The sequence below is a fragment of the Drosophila serrata genome, unplaced genomic scaffold (genome assembly GCF_035046125.1).
Source record: "Drosophila serrata isolate PLE 108 unplaced genomic scaffold, ASM3504612v1 contig_184, whole genome shotgun sequence".
NCBI classification, from domain to species: domain Eukaryota; kingdom Metazoa; phylum Arthropoda; class Insecta; order Diptera; family Drosophilidae; genus Drosophila; species Drosophila serrata.
The window spans coordinates 157785-176722 of NW_028257082.1; the positions used below are offsets into that span (position 1 = coordinate 157785).

At 41.0% G+C, this 18938-nt stretch overlaps 8 protein-coding genes across 9 annotated transcripts; 3 read left to right on the top strand and 5 right to left on the bottom strand.

Annotated features, from left to right (window-relative positions):
• The first annotated feature begins 404 nt into the window (after window positions 1–404).
• On the top strand, window positions 405–1195 carry LOC110178378 (uncharacterized). The gene is made up of 2 exons (XM_020945515.2): window positions 405–666; window positions 965–1195. Exons 1-2 carry the CDS (start codon window positions 423–425, stop codon window positions 1153–1155), a joined length of 435 nt encoding a protein of 144 aa, XP_020801174.2. The 5' UTR covers window positions 405–422; the 3' UTR covers window positions 1156–1195.
• A 777-nt stretch (window positions 1196–1972) lies between these two features.
• LOC147644327 (uncharacterized) lies at window positions 1973–2830 on the top strand. The gene is made up of 3 exons (XM_086829153.1): window positions 1973–2222; window positions 2288–2597; window positions 2673–2830. Exons 1-3 carry the CDS (start codon window positions 2208–2210, stop codon window positions 2828–2830), a joined length of 483 nt encoding a protein of 160 aa, XP_086685279.1. The 5' UTR covers window positions 1973–2207.
• Window positions 2831–3404: 574 nt separating this feature from the next.
• On the bottom strand, window positions 3405–9191 carry Cpr49Ac (Cuticular protein 49Ac). 2 transcript variants are annotated; one of them, XM_020945268.2, is made up of 7 exons: window positions 6817–6870; window positions 5836–5959; window positions 5444–5470; window positions 4985–5135; window positions 4901–4916; window positions 4342–4505; window positions 3405–4257 (listed from the first exon to the last, which is right to left on the bottom strand). In XM_020945268.2, the coding sequence occupies exons 1-7, from the start codon at window positions 6853–6855 to the stop codon at window positions 3819–3821; spliced, it is 960 nt and encodes a 319-aa protein (XP_020800927.2). In that variant the 5' UTR covers window positions 6856–6870; the 3' UTR covers window positions 3405–3818. The 2 variants fall into 2 exon arrangements, with proteins under 2 accessions (XP_020800927.2, XP_020800930.2); XM_020945271.2 differs by lacking the exons at window positions 3405–4257; window positions 4342–4505 and having other exon boundaries at window positions 4734–4916; window positions 5914–5959; window positions 6817–9191.
• Window positions 9192–9366: 175 nt separating this feature from the next.
• Window positions 9367–11168, bottom strand: LOC110178227 (uncharacterized). Its single transcript, XM_020945276.2, has one exon. The coding sequence runs from the start codon at window positions 10032–10034 to the stop codon at window positions 9522–9524; it is 513 nt and encodes a 170-aa protein (XP_020800935.2). The 5' UTR covers window positions 10035–11168; the 3' UTR covers window positions 9367–9521.
• Window positions 11169–13167: 1999 nt separating this feature from the next.
• Window positions 13168–14084, top strand: LOC110178226 (uncharacterized). Its single transcript, XM_020945274.2, has 2 exons — window positions 13168–13847; window positions 13930–14084. The coding sequence occupies exons 1-2, from the start codon at window positions 13185–13187 to the stop codon at window positions 14002–14004; spliced, it is 738 nt and encodes a 245-aa protein (XP_020800933.2). The 5' UTR covers window positions 13168–13184; the 3' UTR covers window positions 14005–14084.
• Window positions 14085–14316: 232 nt separating this feature from the next.
• Window positions 14317–15349, bottom strand: Cpr49Ab (Cuticular protein 49Ab). The gene is made up of 2 exons (XM_020945273.2): window positions 15222–15349; window positions 14317–15155 (listed from the first exon to the last, which is right to left on the bottom strand). Exons 1-2 carry the CDS (start codon window positions 15237–15239, stop codon window positions 14370–14372), a joined length of 804 nt encoding a protein of 267 aa, XP_020800932.2. The 5' UTR covers window positions 15240–15349; the 3' UTR covers window positions 14317–14369.
• Window positions 15350–16337: 988 nt separating this feature from the next.
• On the bottom strand, window positions 16338–17468 carry Cpr49Aa (Cuticular protein 49Aa). Its single transcript, XM_020945441.2, has 3 exons — window positions 17205–17468; window positions 16785–16988; window positions 16338–16651 (listed from the first exon to the last, which is right to left on the bottom strand). The coding sequence occupies exons 1-3, from the start codon at window positions 17466–17468 to the stop codon at window positions 16430–16432; spliced, it is 690 nt and encodes a 229-aa protein (XP_020801100.2). The 3' UTR covers window positions 16338–16429.
• A 1202-nt stretch (window positions 17469–18670) lies between these two features.
• Window positions 18671–18919, bottom strand: LOC110178368 (uncharacterized). Its single transcript, XM_020945505.1, has one exon. It carries the CDS (start codon window positions 18917–18919, stop codon window positions 18671–18673), a length of 249 nt encoding a protein of 82 aa, XP_020801164.1.
• Between the last annotated feature and the right edge of the window lie 19 nt (window positions 18920–18938).

Consider the following 18938-nt stretch of genomic DNA (forward strand, 5'->3'; position numbering starts at 1 on the left):
AATTCTTATTCTTAAAAAGCTTTTAAAGTCTTCTCGAATTCTTCTTTCAAAGAAATGGAAATTTTGTTTATAATCTAAATTAGCATTTCCATATATATTATTTGCTTTAATTTTAGACACGCTTAAAAACTCCAAGTCCAAGTTATAATAAAACAATAAATTATGAACTGTTTGCATTTGAAGAGGGGTAAGAATGCGTTAACCGAAGACACCTTTGAGAAATGGGTTAATGAGGACACTGAGTTCGATATAAAATGACCCGTGAGTCGCAGATGCTGTCACAGTTACCTTGAACCGGCCATCGTTTAAAGTTGCAATATGTCTTTAAAGCTGGTAAGTTGGAATATACTCTATTAAAAGGTTGTGTTCTGATATCCTGAGACGCTGTATCCCCTTAGCTATCGTGCTTGTTTGTGCTTATAATGGCATTTATTGCCTGTGAAGGAGATTCCCGGAACTCCTTTAGAAACCCGAAGTATCGGATTATGTACTATCGGAATCAGGGTTACGATGGAGATCTCTCAGTCGAGAATCAGGAAGAGGTCCAGGAATATGACAATGATGAAAATGACGGTACGGAGGATAGAATCCTAGGACAGAAGGGTCTGTCGCAGAATATCCAGAGCTATATCGCTGGGAATCCAAAAAGCGTTCCGGTTATATACTGTGAGTATATTTACAAGATTTACAGGTGTTGTTCTTAAGGAATTTATTATCTCACTTAAGGAGTCCTAATGCAAAATTAACTCAACTAAAAATAAGAAAAAAGACAAAAATACTATACTATACTATACTATTTAGTTATCTATTGAATCAAGTATCGAGTCGTAAATCGATCATATCTAAGCCAAAAATGCTTCAATTTAATTTTGGCAATCTTTTTTCTTTCTTCTTTCTTTTGCAGCTACAACATTTTATGATTTCTTGTACCCCTAAAACTAATATGGACTTTATTCTTTTGCAGCCATGGAACGACAGATGCGTAGGCTAGTTAAACTTCATTACCAAAGTGAGGTTACCAATAAAAGTATTCTGTCCGTGCTGGAGAACACTCTGTCTTTTTTGAAGGTCCAGGCGAAGAGCTTTTACTCATTGTGGTCATCAATGCAAACTCGTTATAGAAATTCTATACTTAACCGTATTTCCCCTCTCTAACTCTATTTTTTCTTAAATAAATATACCTTAGTAATAATAATTTGTCTGTTACTTAAAAAACTACAACAGTATGAAGAGGCAATGAACGCCTCTTTTTTTCACTGGCTGACCGGATATACAAACTGGTGTTATATATATATTTATATATAGCTATATATGAACTTTGATGAAAATCTTTGTTCCAAAACAAATCTCGAACATCTGTGCATATGATTCCCAACTGGTTCTAACATCCCCGGAACGAAGTGACTGCTGCCGGCCAAGTCTCAGAGAAGTGTTGTGTTAGAAAAGTCATTGTTTATTAGTGTTCATAGATACTTACTGGTCCTTGATACTTACTGGTCATAGATACTTCCTGGTCAAAGTTACTTACTATTCATTGATACTTACTGATCATAGTTAATTACTGATTATAGATAATTACTGATCATAGTTACTTACTGATCATAGTTATCTGCTGATAATAGTTACTCAATGTTCATCGATACTTAATGATTACAACAGTTGTAATACAACTTGATTTCGGGCTTTGCTCCGTCCTATTAAAAAAAAAATTCTTACCGGAAATTAAAAAATTAACTTAAAAATTAATCCTAATTTTAATTTTGTTATGATAATCTATCTTTAAGTGTCATAGGACCGAGTGTTCCTAGTAATTGATTTTAAATATAGAGGGTGAATATCAAATCGATTTACTAAAATTAATTATTTGATAAACTTTCAAGTGATCAAATTATCCTTTGAGCAGGTATCTTGTGGATTATATGTTACATATCTTAGAAAAACTTCACATTAAATCATTTTTAAAAGAATTCAAAATTTTTCCACACCCGATATTAGCAATTCTATCTTTCTAACTCGAAACACGCTTAATTTAATAAAGGCAATAAAAAATTTGTAAGTTCTAAGCCACTCGTGTGGTCGTTAACCCAATTCTATTCATCGTTTATGCAAAATAGTGCGAACATGTATGTATATATAAATGATCTGTAAACCATATTGGCTGTTACAGTTCTTTCGGGCATCAAAGTTGACAGTCGCAAGAAGTTAAAATGTCTCCAAAGCTGGTAAGTTGAATAAGATGCTCCGGAAGGGATGTGCGCTTATATCCTGGGGTGTTATATCTTTTCAGCTATCTTGCCTCTTTGTGCTTATACTAGCAGTTGTGGCATGTGAGGGAGATTCCCGGATCGGCTCTAGGAACCGTAACTATCGGGACCTGTACTATCGAAACCAGTTTAATGGGGTCTTAGCCAATCCCATTGCCAATTCCAAACCAGTCCCAATTCCAGACCCAACTGCCGGTCTTCTAGACCGGAATTGGGAGGAGATCAATGAGAAATATAATGACGAGATGGATGATACGGACGATATTTACACCTTTACCCCAGCGAGGGGCAAACTCCAAAGTGATGCTGTCCTTTTACGTCCATTGATTCTCTGTAAGTTGGTTAATTGCTCACAGTTAATGTCTTTTGATCTTGAAAAATATGAAATTTATTTTGTTCCTTTTGCAGCCTTGAGAACCGAGTTGCGTCGAATGTCAAAACCCCTAAACGAAATAAGAGATCTCCTAAAAGGTATCGTTTCCTTCAATAATGAAACTCTAAATTATGCAAAGTCGCAGGTCACCAGCTTATTTTCCCTGATTTCAAATTTCGTTCCATCCCATTGATTTTAGAAATCAGAATTCCCCAATTGAAATAAAAATTTGTTGCCAGAAATACAAATAATGTAAGAGTTTTCTTAAGATTAAGGCAGCCATTTTTTCTAGGTTTTAAAAACTTACTTTTGAGGTTTGAGTGATTTATTGACTGTTAATTATTTTAAGCAGATTGAATAGATACACTGACACTCTAAATATATACATACCACTCCCAAATAGATTTAACCTACGAACTCGAATGAGTTTAAACTCGTCTAGTAAAAGTCGTAAAGTGCTACTTATTTAAAATAAAACACAAAACTAGGTCACTTTGCTAATCAGAAATGTGTATACGAATTGTGTACACAAAACTCGTACTTAGATTGAGACTTGTTTCGGTCTCGATTGAGGGGGGTTCAACAAACCCATTAATTTTTTAACGCCGCCCGTATATTGTGTATTGAAAATCTTGAATATAATTTGGCAAAATGTCAGACACTTTCGCCTCGGCCTTTGAATCTCAATAATGCGACTCTGACTCTGCGAGTCAAGGGCCCGCGATGATCTTCGCATTCTTGCAATTAAAATTCTTGGTAATTTATAACAAATATTAAGTAGGTTTTATTTCGATATAGCGTATAACAAATATTAATTATCTTATGCATAGCAACATCGTCAAATTCGACAAGTTCGATAGATAAATAAATACAAAATAACATGGGAGCGGACTATATATATATAGATACGGATGTTTTCCGGTTGCAATTCGATGATGCTGTCATTCTTCACCTATTCTTCCTTTTCCTTTTTTTGTGGTTTTGCGATGGCTTGTTATAGTGTTTGCCTAAGGATCATAATCATGATCATGATCTTTTAGGCAATGCATGGGGAATGGAGTTGGGTGCTGGGTTCTGGATGGACTAGGACTGGTCAGGGGATTTGATTTGGTAGCGGGGAACATATATGTTATGGCTGTGGATGAGGCGAGTCTGGGGTGAACCCGCTCCAAGTTCAGTTCTTAGTGCAACTTGGCTTTGCGCTGGCGCTCCATCTCGGCCTGCTCTTCGCGCTCCTCTTCCTCGGCCAGCTCCACCTCATGCTCGAGCATAAGGATTTGTTCGCTTAGCGCCTTGGGCATATGCTTGAGGTCCATCGCCTTGATCTGGGCCTTAATGTCCTTGGTCATGTGGTTAATGCGGAAGCCACGATGATCGAACTGAGCGCCTCCGTTGGCCTTGTGCTGCTCCTCAATGTACTTGAGGGCACGGGCAATGGGCTCGGGTATGGGATGAATGTGATCCCCCTGGGGCATGAAACCACCATCATTGGAGGCATAGTTCACGCGATACAGCTTGCCATCGTCACCAGTGTACTCGTAGTAGCCCTTGGCATGGGTGCCACCAGTATGATGGAGCTTGGCCTGCTCCTCGCCATAGATACCGTTCTCGGTCAGGTAACTGTTGGGTACAAAGGAGAATTAAGGTAATAATATTATTTTTTTTGGTTTTAAGAGATAAATCTTTTTAAATTTTGAGACTTACGCATGATCGTATTTGTCCTTGGCGCGGACCTCCTCCTGGTGCAGGATCTTGTGGCCGCCCTCGTCGTCATAGTTAAACAGGATATTCCTGGGCGTGGTGGTCGTCGTGGTGGTAGTCGTCGTCGTCCTTTTGGTGGTAGTTGTGGGTTTCTTTGTGGTCGTACTCTGTGGTATTCAGTTGATTTTCTTGAGTTCGGAACTGGCGTGCTTGGGTGTGTATTTTTGGGTGTTTTTTTTGTGGGGTTTGCATGCGAGTGTGTTGCATCGGGAATAAGGAATTGGTGGGGTCATGCAGGCAGGAAACCGGATGTGGGAAGGTGTCATGGTGTCATGTGGCGCGTGGGGAAGGATTTAATTGCAGAGCCGAAAGACATTCTCAAATTTTGTGCTTGGTTTTGGTTATGAAAGCATGGGGTTCGGGATTGCGGGGAGTTCTCGGTGTTGTTCTTGGAGGGAATCTTGGAATCTTAGTGCTGTGTGCTCGGTTCGTGATGGGGTTCATGATCGGGGAAGCCGTACTCCAAGCGGATTTCTGGTACCTTAAACTCGGCGTTACTTACTGTGTACAGGTCGTGGCTATAAGGGAGAGAGTGAGATATAGAGTTAGGAATATAATTTTCCAGAAAACAAATAATATTACTCACTTGTAGGGCCTGTCATCATGGACATAGGGAAGATTCAGGCCGGAATAGGGTCCATAGCCGCCATCATAGGGATAGGGAATGTGATGGTACACTCCGAGCTCACGGTGATCGCTCACATGGTTATAGGGCTGCACCATATGATGGTAGCGACCTTGAGGTTAACAAAATAATTCTCTGGTTAGTGTGTTATTCTTACAGACTTCGCTCTCTGGTGTGAGTGTGAGGTGAGTTTTCAGTTCGAAACTATTCAAATTATACATATCCATCAACAGATATTTACAGAATTAATTAGTTTCTCATATGCTTTATGTACAAAAGTGGCACTTGAGCCTTCTTAAAAGAGGTTTAAATTTAGAGTTAAGCTACAGTTAAGTCAAATTAACCAAAAGTGTCAACTTTCATCTGCTTTTTGTATAAAATGAGTGTGATTGTGTGAGTTCCCTTTTTTTTATATTTTACCTAAACTGTCTTGCGAACCACTCCGTCCTATAAGAGATTAAATGTTTAATATCAAAGTGCTAAAAGAATAAGAGTTCTTGGGGGTTAGTGTTAAAAGCTCAGCTCAAGGCTTTGCATTTTTTGGTTGTTTACAATTTCGCTAATTTGGATCTGTCAACCTTGAGCTTGAACTTATAAGAGAGTCAACAGATTATTCGTATAAGTAAGTGTGTTATCGAAATCATCGAGTATTCACATGTCCGGGGGGGCTAGTATTTAGTAGGGTGAGAGTGTTAGTTTTTGGGCAAGTCGATCTTGCTTTTAGTGGGCGGCAGCTTTAGCTTCTGCGGCGGCATGCAGTCAGTGGGCGTGGCAGTAGGCACGATATTTTTGAGGTTGAATCACGAAAATACCTTCGTTTTGTGAACTCGCATGGTAACGTCCATCATCGGTGGCACGATATCTGCCGTCGTTGTTGGGATTATACTTGCCATTCTCGTCCGGAAGCGGACTGGAGTGGCAGACAGCAATGAGGGCCTAATGGGAAGGAGTATATAAGATATATACATATATTAACTGAGGACAAAAATTAAAAATCTTTTTCCGTATATCTTCTTTTTATTTATTTATATCAGTTTTTGCTCAGAAGATTACCTTAAACTACCATTACTATTAATTTCAACTATATAACTCAAAGAGAGAACAGAGATTTTGATCTATAACCAGAAGGAATGTAGTGACTGTAAATCGATATTTTAATTTTAATTGTTTCGGTCAAATCAAAGTTAAAAATATCACAATTAAGGCAAAAAAGCCTTAATTCGAATACGGAAAGTATTTATGTGCTAGTTTTTAGCATATTAATAAATCTGTATACTAATATTAACATTTTAACCAATTTCAAATTTTCGTAAATTTTTTGAAAATTTTAACCCTGTAACCCCTTATAAAATTTGGAAAAAAATTGAAAATTTTATTTTTCAAGGGAACATTACTAGATCGATTCGGCTTTTGATGCTGATTAAGAATATATATGATTTATAGGGTCGGAAATAACTCCTTCACTGTTTTTACGTCTTCTGACTAAAATTAGAATACCCTGCAAGGGTATAAATATCTAAAAAATTCATATTTAATTTATACTTCCTTACTTATCAATCTTTATTTTTTTCTGTGCAAACAGTTGATATTGAAATTAATCTGCGAACTGTGTTAATTATTTAAAGGTGCAGCCGAGCTCAAACTTGCTTTGCACCGTACAATGAAGTTAATGAAATACTTAATTCATTTTATTTATAATCGTTTAATATTTTTGGTAACACAACACTTTTGGCAACACTGTTTTTTGGCACTGATCAGGATCAATATCACACACATCCTGTTTAACTACTCACCGCGGCCAGGGAGAAGCACAGCATTGACTTGGTGAACATGTTGATGGGAGTTATCCTTTTTGAGGGGGAAATATATCCTCGAACTGATACTGCTGGCTGGGTAATCCTGCTCTGAGGGCGACTGCAACAGGAATGTTTGGTTGCCGTTCAAGTACACCGGATTTATATAGAAATATGCCAGGTTCGCAGCCTCAGTCGAAGCGAAGCTACTCTCGACGCATCGACGCGCCTAAATTCTCCGAGAGAAGATTCGTCGGTTCACTTCGGTTCATCAACCATGATTCTTCAAAGAGCGATTCTCCAAGCTGCTCCCTTTTGGATTTTTTAGATGATGAGTCGGGTTCACCTCTCTGTCCCGGTCTCTCTCTAAACTTAATCGTTCTCAGAGACAATTACTTATAATGCGTATCAATGTCACCAAATAAACGTAATTACATATAAAATTAATTAAACAATTTGTATTATACTGTATTATTTTTGGCAAATGCCTCATTATTAAGTTCATTGTTTCAGTTTAAGCAACTCAAAGAATGACTATAGTCTCTGTCTGGAGTTGTTTACCAAGTTTAACTTATATGTACATGGGTTAAATGATCTTTGAGCTAAGGACTTTCGATGACTCGTCGTGCTTACATGAGTTTTGTAGAAGAAATTCCCAATTTTAATTAGCGTAGTGTCATCGAAATTCTGCTGAACAACAAGAGCGAATCATTTTTGGCAGCAATTTTAATTCGTTGATAATCGAAGGTTAAGTTTGGGTCAGTGCTAAACGCAGATTAATCTTTTTCAAACAAAATATATAGGTAATTTTTGTTTATTAATTTGAGATTTTCAATGTGAAAAATACATTATTTGATTGTAATTAAGCATATAGGGGAAAAACAAAGGAAGTCTAGTGATGTCTTTCTGTACCTTAAAACATACCACAAAACCAATTGAACTTTACATACATATATTCTCCTCGTTTATTTTTAACAGTTTCCAAAAAATGCCATAAAAATATCCCCATATATATATAGTTTAAGCCACTTCCCTGATCCCTAAATGACCACCGTTAACTTCACAGCTGGAGCTCAATGCTTAACTAGCCGTGGCAACCGATGACAACATCACAGATACGCATATCCCCAACTACCTGGAGGCACTCGGAAGCGCCATAAAAGTGCCGTAATGAAATCATAAATTAAGCCGTCGCAGCGGAAATACAGCAAAAAAAAACTGAACAAACAATATAAATAAATAAAATAAGAAACAATTCAGACAATGCGCACGCCTGCCGCAACGAAAAATGCATTAATATCGAAGCATCGCAGATCGGAATCGAAATCGAGATGGAGATGAGGATGTGGATGAGGATGAGGATGAGGATGGGGTTGGGCTTCAGTTTTCGGGGATCGCAGCATACGTGCATATTAAAACCGGAATCGGAGGGAATTGGCATAAGAAAAATGTTGACAAAAACGAATTTAATTGTTTGTGGCAAACGTTGACACAGCCGTCGCGACGGCGCTGACAGTGACAGCTTAGGGATCGTCTTGGAATGTGTCCTTAACGGTTTCGCCTCGGAAGACGCTGTCAAGTTCATAGGAAAAAAAAACACAGACAAAATTGCATATAATCTTAGCTTATTTTGGATTTTATTTGATGTATATATATTTAATATTTCAATTTATTTAATGGTTCTTTCTTTGGTACCTGGTTGATGTATTACATTTTTAATTTTAAGGCTTTTAGAATCCCATAGTATATAGGGTTTTAAGCATTCAAAAGTGCAATATCTTTAAGTTAAAATCTTTCAAATTCAGTCTTAATTTCTTTATATATTTTTTCTCAATGCATTATCCCATGAAGAATGATTGTCAGTGGCGGACTTTTGCCGATTAATAACAGTCATCCACATAAACTGTGATTAAAATGCCGCAACCGAGCATCCCAGCATCCGAGCATCCCAGCATCATTTAGTGATGGCGAATACATCGATGCCTCTGCCAAGTATCGATACTGCGTCACAGTCACTGCACTCCAAAGGTCGTACGCTGAACCCAACGATCTGGAAACCCAAGACCGAGATCCCGGCGAGAGCGGATCATCGGTGTATGTGTGGTGAATCACGGCGCGTGCTGTTATTGTTACTTACCGAGTTCGGTTTGGCTTTCGGCGCTATCTATATGGGGGCATTCATAAAAGTCACAAATACTTAATAAATATTTAAATAAGATGAGTTTTTAATCAATTACAGGTACGATTTGTGATGCCCTCGCACCGGTTGGCACTTGTTTTGCATGCTATTCCAAATACGATATCAGATCTTCACGCCGCAGGAGTGCTGCTGGTATTATTATTTTATACGTTCTATAAAATAAAAAATTCAGCAAACTCTATATGACATTGGCATTGACCCTGAGTCACATTGCTGGTCAAATCTGGCACTTTCTTTGATGCGTCACAAGTATATCACACATCTCATCTCACGAAAATCCAGGTAGGATCGATCAGATGCTAATCCCCCCGTTAAAGCATATGCTTTTATGATCCAATGCCAGGAACGGGTTTGTGTGACTGACTTTATTGACAAGGCTTCGGCTTCACCTTTGGAAAGTGTCGCACGTAAAGCCATAATCTGCTTAAAGCTACTACATATTTCAGACTATGTGAGACGGTGGCAGGAAATGCGTTTGGAAACACACCCCAAAATATGTCTCCGACTAGCCGGAAAAAAGGAGGAGGAGATGTATTCCACGGACGACGATGACGATGCTTGCAAAGATCAGCAGCCGGAAGTCGAGCTTGGAGAAACTCGACGAGTTGCATAGCGATCCCCGGCAGTGGCAGTAGTTAACCTTGTCCTTTCGCACGCAGCCCTCCTCGTACTGATCCCCCTTCACCTCGTAGCCAAACTCCCACTTCCGGTTGACCAGGTCAACGGTGCGCTGGACCTGGTTGGCACATCCCCTCAAAGTCTTGGTCCACTCGCGACCATTCAGCACCAGTGTCCGTTCGGTGTACGAGCACATGGTCGAGTTGGGACACTCGAGCACATTGCCAAGGGGATTCCGCGGGGAGCCGCACGAGATGTCCGACTCGCTGCACTGGAAGCAGCGTAGCACATCGTCGGAGGAGGAGGAGGCCACAGCTCCGGCCATCAGCCAGAACACACCGATCCAGAGAGATCCCGCAGCGGAGAGCTCAGTTCCGCGGCCCATGGTTTCCGGACGCATACTAGCGTGGACCCAAGCGCGCTTCCGAACTCAAGATAAACGAGAGTCGCGCATTCTGATTTCTTTGTGTTTGTATTCATTGTTTTTGTTGATTTTAAATGAAAGTGATTAAGCCGGCGAAGCCACATGTGTCACTAACACAGACCCTTGCTATGCTATATGTTGGATTATATACTATTATAATATGATATGCCCGCGGAATACGCTCTAATCTGTACAATGTTTTTTATTTATTTATGTTTTGAGGGCTGTCTCGTATCTTTCTTTCAGAGCCATTAATTAGAGCATTATGCTAGTGGAGCAGGCTGTAATCTCGAGGGCAGTGAAGCCCTGATCTTAGACTGGGATATTCTTTAACTTTTTATGCGTAGAGTTTTAATATTTTGATTCATACAGAACAGAATAATATTTCAATGATACTCATAATAACTAAATAAATAAAGCTGAATCCAATTTTCTTTCTCTGTATATTATATCTTAATAAAAAACCCATTTCCCCTAATTTACAGATGGTTGTCTCCTCGATTATTTCTCTCCTGGCGAACTCCAACAAAAAAATGTTTGCAAATGGATTATAATACGAAATTACGTTATTTCCTTGGCATTCCTGTTCTCGATCAAGAGATGATTTAGGGGTATTTTCACCCCCTAAGCCCTGCTGCCAGAATCTTTAGCATTTATCGCAAAACAAATGAAATCTTTATAGGCTGTACATTCTGCGACAATATGCCCATAAATAAGTCTCATTTTTGTGTGGGCTTCGGGCGAGTATCATTTTTCCCTCGCAATTGTTTTGATTTCGGTTTTTGTTCGCAAATTTTGATGCCAAATTGTTCACCCGGTTTGTTTAATTATCGTTCGCTCTCCTTTTTTGGTTCAATTAGTACAGTCCGAGATGGAATAAATCAGAAATTCATGTCTATAAATATTTGTTGCGGCCGAGCAGCCAGTTTAGCCACCGAATGCCACGATAGATGGATGGATTTTTGGTAGCATTTCGGCGCATTCCCATTAAGTACAAGCCAGTTATGCCATTAATTGTTTGGCATTTGTTTCACCCAACGAATTAATTTACAAAACGAAATTTTGTACTAAGAGGGAAACAAAGGCCAAAATGACAAACTGCAAACTGGAGCAGAGGCCTCAACAACAATGACAACAAATTACCGGGCACAATGAGTCGTAATTGGATTCTAAAATGTGTGGAATCCAAAACCCCGAAATTCCTAACCGAACCTGGAACCCGACACCTGGCCCTGGATATTGACACGGGACTGGAGGCCCTAAATAACAAAAGTGTAAGCCAGGTTCAAAGCACCGAAAATATTGATCAAACGATCGCCTCCCTCTCGTGCAAAGGTGCTAAATAAAGTGAATTTCATGGCCATTTCATATCACGGCTCTTGTAAGGAGTGTGCAAATATAAATTTCAATATAAAAAGGAAATATCACATATAAATAAATTTGCAGCCTGACAAGTGCGAAAAAGAGAAATGTATTATAACGAGTATATTTCACCAGCGATCTGGGATGAGAGGATGAGCTCATCTGAATGGAATTTTGTGATATTGTACCACAGAAATATGTACCTAGTCAAGATAAACCGCAGAATTATCATTAAATATGTAACTGCAGGCGCCGTCTGGTAAGTCTCTCTCTCACTCTCTGACTAAACTCAATTTATATAGTAAATTGTCAGCTGTAAGTGGTGATAATTTGAGCAATCCGAAGGACAATCTGGTATATATTTTTGAGGGAAGTGTGGATAATTCCCCGGGAGCGGTATAGCCGGCGATTTGTGCCATTAATTAATTGCATGCAAAACACCAAATTACGCACCATATTGTTGGCAAGTCACTGCCAACGGCAGTCTCTCTGCTTATTTATGCCATGTGAATAATTTAAAATCACGAACAATTCGATATTTCACAAACCAGACCCATCAACCTGTTGGCTTATCAACAAGTTGCAGTTCTAATACTTGTAGAATATATAATTTCCCCAAGCAGCAATGATCTGATCCGTCTGGTGTGTAAGTTTCTTAACCCCATGATTCATGGTCCATCTATCTCGGATCACTTCCTAACCATGATCAAATAATCCAAATATGCGCAAGGTTCCACCAAGAACACTCCGGGTTCACCTTGTTTTGGGGGCGTGAAGCTTTCGATTTCTCACATCTCTTGAAGATTCTATCGTCGGGGATGTTGTGACTTGTGATTACCCAAATCAACGACTCCAACGAAATGATTAATGGATATCGAATTGTACGAGTTGACCTATCTGGCGGCTTGATTGATTGACAGACATTATTGTTATTAATGCTCATTAAAACAAAACGGGCGTTTTATTGTTTATGATTCGGCTTAAATTTGATTTAAACGACACTAATTGCCTTTGATCCCATTGGATTTGCTGAAATGTAAACAAATTGAAACTCGTCTGGCCAATCATCGATCAATCGATGAATGAAGCGACCAGAAAAGACATTAATTCGGGGGGATTATCGCGTTTCTGGAAGCGGCTCTTTTTGGCTGATTCACAAATCGTAAAATTAAGAGTTGAATGACTCTGGATTAAGCTGGTTAAGATATTAGGTCATCCTTTTATAATTAATATATACAATTTACTAAGAGCTTATTTCAAAACCATGTTCCCTTTAGATTTTATAGTATTATATTATATTATTAAGCGAAAAAGAAATACAACAGGAGTCAAATATTACCTAGTCTTTGTGAATGGGACTTTACTTAATTATTTAAAAATTTAAATTAATAAAATTAAATAGGTTGAAGCTATCTAAGCATAATTTTATCATCTCCCAAAGCTGTCGCCCCCAATTTCGAGCCGACTTGCACCGCCGCCTTGCATCTCAGAAAGGTTAAATGCAACGCACTGTCGTCAATGCAAACGAGTTGCTAACTAAGTTGTTTCCAAATGACTTGTTAGTATGCAAAGAATTCCTATATTTCTCTAGTAACGGATGAGCCACCGAATCAGCTCGCATCCCGCCCGCCCATATTTAAGCCAATTAAACGATGCCGTCTTGGACATAAACCTCGCAATTTATAGGCGAACAAACTCTATTGACGAAACCAAAATGGATGCCAAGTGCAATGGAATCGGTTCAGACGTTATATCGTTGTCAACATGGACACACGTTTGCTGGTCGCTCTACTGCTGGTCGGAGGCTCCTGGGCAGAGGATGGGGAGCGACCGGATTCACTGCACGTGAAGCGTGGACGCTATGTGCCCGAGTTGCATGGAGCCACGGCTGGCTGGTACGTTCCCGATAATAGTGGAAAGTACCGCCACGATCCCCGGCCCTATGATGGTGGCTATGGGGACCGCGGTGAGCCCTACTCCGCCGATCTGCGCGGCATCTTCCGCAACGTCCAGGATCAACTGGAGGCCCGTGTGCAAGAAGCCGGTGGCGGTTCCCTGTCGTTGGGTCCCCGGGATCATCTGCGCTTTATGATCGACTTCAACTTCAATGGCACCGGCTGGCAGATAATCCAATTCCAGTGGCTGCGCGATGGCGACGAATCGCATCCGGACACCAAGCGCTATAGCTATGTCAATGAGAACAAGCTGTGGGGTGACGAGTCGGAGTCGGTGTCGGATTCGGAACATGAAAATCAGGCCTACGAGTACCAGGAGCCGGACGAAGGATGTGAGGCGAGCTGTCAGCCGGAGAGCGAAGTAGCCGAGGCAGAGAGCAGTCAGTCCCAGCCGGAGCCAGTTGAGGAGGCAATTCCGGAGACAGTTGAAGAGCAGAAGCTGCGGAAAACTAACATCTACTCCGAGAGGGATGTAAGTCTTATTCAAACTATTTCAAAAATTAAGTTTCTTTTATGTTCTAATATATGTATTACTATAATTTATCTGCTTTCAGCCTGCCAAGATTCATAATACCATAAACGAGGTCCTGGAATACATACAACAGCACATCCTGCCTACACTGAGCTAAAACCTATAGAGCCTATAGAAATAGAAAAATATCTATTAAATCTGAATAGATAGAAAAGAAAATAAACTGTAGTTTGGGAATTTTACTCTGTAGGATTTAATATTTTTAAACAATGAAAACTAATATTATTATTACCCATTACTAATTAAAAAAAAAAAAAACTCATATAAAATATATTTTAATAAAGCAAGGCTTCAGAAATTTAAATAAGTTTAAGCCTTTGCAGTCCATACAATTAAATATATTTGTGTAAATTCTTGTAAAATCGAATTGCTATATTAATTTCGTTAATTTAAACTTGAAACTTCAATATTATTTATGGCACATTATTTATTTCATTAACCTCTGACATTTCTACAACACATTTATTTCTTCTTCTTGGCATTCGCTTCGAGATACGCCAACAATTTGGCCACATATGGTGGTGCAGGTGGAGCTGTGGGCAGGTGGGCGGCACTGGGCACGAAGCCATTGTCATCCGCCACGTAATCCACGCGATAGAGGATGCCATCGTCGCCGGTGTACTCGTAGAAACCCTTGGAGCGCAGGCCATCCTCCTCGGTCAGCTTCTCTATGCGGCCACTCTCCTCGGCCAGGATGCCGTTCTCCGTCTCCCATAGATAGTGATAGCCGTCCTGATCCACATCATCCTCCTGGCGGATAATGGCCCAACCATTGCCACCTTCACCAGTGCCGCGTCCCTTTGGTAAATTTGCAGTGGGATCGGGCACCGCCGGTAGAGCTGGAGTACTCGGACGCGGCTTGGGCCGGGCTGTGGTTCTGGCTGCCCCGGCTGCCCCTCCTCCGCCGAAAGCTGCACCACCGCCTGCTCCTGCTCCGCCGCCTCCTCCGGCACCACCGCCCCTGTTCTTGTCACCCACATAGCGTCCTTGGTCTCCCGAGTAAGCCCCTCCAGGACGATCGTCATGCTGGTACTTGTTGTCCTGGTGGACATAGCGTCCATCATTTCCGCCGGAATACCTGCCATCGCTGCCACCACGATACCGGCCATCATTGCTGCCCGTGTACCTGCCATCGTTACCTCCTCGATAGCGTCCGTCTCCGGCGGCGGCAGCCCGCGTGGGCTGAGGACGATAGCGTCCATCGCCCTGGGCCAGAGTCATAGCCACGCAGGCCAGGAGAAGAGCGATCTGGAAGGTGTCAGCGACTAGGTTAATCCACTGGTGGAATAGCTAAGCCCCACCAATCCGACTCACCGTTACGCGCAGCCACATCGTCGAAGACGAGCAATGAAAAGCTCTAGCCGACGGCCCCCAGCTTTATACCTTTCGGATGCACCCCATCCGCCCACACAGAGTCGGGGCTCCGCTCCGGGTGCCCTGAGTGGCTAGTTGTGTCTAATTGCCACTGCTCCGACCGGGTGCACCGGTGGGTGACTTGATCAATTAAGCGCCTTGGTTTACGAGCCGATTAATTCATAATTTGTAGGAAGGCACAGCCAGCTCAGCAGGTGAGGCGACTTAATGGAGATCTATTGCCGTGGTCACGGGAGTCACTTTGGCACTTGGCATTTCTTGATCTTCTTGGTGACTTGAAGAGTTTCGGACAGCGGATGGTTCAGAAGATTTTGGAGCTTGGCAGCAGGCTGAAAATTTACTCATATCCGCCTGAAACTATGCAATAAATTGCGAGAAGCCTTTATTTTGAGTTAATGGAAAAATCAGCTAAGAGTTCCAAATTTAATGGGTATCTTTGTATTTGATCTCTGAACCAAAGAGTTGTATTGTAAAGTTATTAATTTAACGAATAGTTAAAATGCTCTCTTTAGAATAATTTTAAATATATATAAAATGCCATTAAAACGAAGTATATTTTTGTTCTCCAGCATTCTTGCTTTTGAATTTAGCAACAGACAAAATTAAAAAATATTACATTACATGAAATCTCTTATTAAATCAATTTCCTTTTGCTGCGTGGGTATAAAAACTTCTATCATATTTATATATACGCTATAATAAATATCTACAATATTATTTACAAGTAACTGAAACCTATATGTATATATATTTCTGCAAGACCTTCTAACAAAACTATCCCCCATCCATAAGAATTGCCTTGTTTTCTGTTCTTTCTGCTGTATTAATTAAGTTTATCCTGAGGCAATATAATAAAAAGAATACATTTTTATTGACTCTTAAAGAAGAAATGAAAATGTCAAGAAGAACCACCTAAAAACAGTAATTGCCGATTACTAATATTTATCTTACCTGTAATATACACCATTAAATAGAATTTTTATTCAATTGATGAAGCCGCCTTAAGTGAATTGTGAAACCTTTCAGGTAAATCTTCAAGAATAATTCGACTCAGACTCTGTTGTTGTATGGCCAGTTTTATTATTAATTCGCACAGGTTTTATAAATGAAAATCAGGTAATCTATGTGAATGGAGTGAGTTGATGTATTTAGCCCCGTCGGTTGTTGAACCCACCGCCGCCCTGCTGTGGCTCTTGCGGCGGTGGAGGAGCGGTGGCCAGGTAGGCCAGTGCCTTCTGGATCGCAGGCGGGATGGGTGGCGGTGTGGGCAGGTGATCGCCCTGCGGCTGGAAGCCATTCTCGTCTGCCAGATAGGTTATCTGGATGGGTATGCCCTCCGGCGAGGTGTAGGAGAAGGAGCCCTGCGCGACCTTTTTGGACGAGATGCAAATGTGAGTTGCGATCAGTTGCAGATTCATTTGGTTCACTTTGGGCAAATTGCCATCCAGCCAAATGCCACGATGGCTGGGCACGACTTCGAGGCTGCTGCTGATGCACACTCACCTGGCCGGCATTGTCGGTGCCCGCGTTCTTCAGGTAGCCCTCCTCCGCAACATTGATCCCATTGCCCGTCTCGTAGGAGTACTTATAGGAGCCATCGAAGTTAACCTCCTGCTCCTGTCTGATGATGGGAATGGGCTCGCCCTGAGCCTGGGGCCTGGGTTGGGCATGGACCAAGCTAAGCAGCAGAGCTGCCACTATAATGAACTACAAATAGAACGCATATGATTGAGATATCTTAGGCCCAGTTAGAGGTAATCCAAGGACTCAGAGGATAAGCCTTTCCTTTTCATTACCCAAAGAATATATTCTGTTATATCGCTAGATACCAGACCTGCACTGATTTCCCTCAAATATCGGAGATAGATCAAAGACCTACTTCTTTATCTTCCTTTTCTAATATCCCTTTGGGTTCCACCTTACTGTGTATTGCATGCTGGACTGTATCCTTGTGATCCTGGCTGGCGGGCTGGGCTGGTGGGTGCACCTGTTTCGGTTCGTTCCGTAACTGTGGCCGCCAGAGCCGTCTGTTTGCATATTTATACCCAATGGCTCTCGTGGCTTGAACTTTTCGGTTGCCAACCCGAGCGAGCGAGCATAGAGCACAGATGAGGAGATATGAGGAGCTGGCCAAGATTTACGACCCACAACCGGGTGAGTGCCTAGCATTTTGAAGAGGCGCCTCATGGCTGATCGGAAGCCTGCTAGAAGTCGGTGGCCGATGCTGATGATCTTCTCATGGAGCGTTCATGAACCGAATCGGAATCCACCCACAAGAGTACGACCCATCCGATCTGTGGGTTGCCGCAATTTGTCGAATGAGTTGTATACATGACAACCTGTCGATGTCGATGCCACAGTGGAGATATAGTGGTTTATTTGATAGCCATTAGGTGTTGAGGTAATGTTTTTGGTTTTGTGTTAAAAAAAATTAATATTTTAATGAGTGCTCTTTTGGGTTCAGTTAGAATCTTGTAAGCAAGTTGTCTTTATTTCTATTTTAATAATTTTAAACATGTATTGGCATATTTTTTTCTATAAATCAATAAGTAAAGAATGTTAAGAGTATTTTTATTGATTCAATAAAATGAAAGTAAGCTAAGTTTTTATTTATATTTGAGAAATGTTCCTGTTAAGTCTGTTCGCTTCATAAATCCAAAGTTGTATCCATAATTTGTTCTATGACAGGGACTACTGTCTGCAATATTTTGTGGGGCGTTGTTGTTTCGATCATCTTGAGTCGTGTTGTACATGGCCAGCTTGTGGCATTCATGGCTCTTCCTCTGCGGCTGGGTTCCTACATCAATTTGTCAGCCCAGTCATTAGACATTTAACTCGAATGCCGCTGATGATCATCACGAATTATGACTGCCACCTGACCATGATCATGTCTGGCCAGCGGACTCACCCAACTTTCCGACTGTCCGACTGACTGAGTGTTGCAAGTGTCACCTGACCTTTGGGGCAGGAGGGCAGCTGGTTGTAAACAGGTCCATCCGGCCAGAAGGCGGTAATGACGCCCCACTTGGGCAAATGTCAGTTACCTGAAACAGCTGCCGCGTTGCTACGTGAGATGCCTCACTTTGGAGAAGGAACTACTTACCAAGCTGCACTCAGAGAAAATTTGATACCTTCTTTGATAAAACTCTAGACTCAATGTTGATTTTTTCTAATTGTTATAATGAATTAGATCCAAAATTAAATGTTTAAATATTCAATATGTTTCAAAAAGAATGAAAAGACTGTACCTTCTGCACACTGTGGTAATAAGAACTCACAAGTCGAATTGTGTTGTTTTTTTTATATATTTTTTTATTGGTTTTGGGCTTTTTATTTCATCAATCAAGGCTTATCAAGGGCGGGCGGCATCTTTAGTCAGCGGAGCTTCTCTATCCGGACTTCTTGTTGAACAACAGTGACAGGATCTGCTGCTTGATGGGCTTGGCTGTGGTGGTGGTGGTGGTGGTGGTGTAGGTAGGGGTTGTAGGCGTAGTAGTGTAAGTATAGGTCGTTGTTGACGGCGAACTTGGAGTGGTTGTAGTGGTTCCAGTGGTACTTCCAGTTCCAGTTGTAGTGGCAGTACCTGCTAGCGCGGTGGAAATAACAACAGCGAAGATGAGGACAGCGAGGAACTTCATGGTGCTTTCTTGGTGGGTA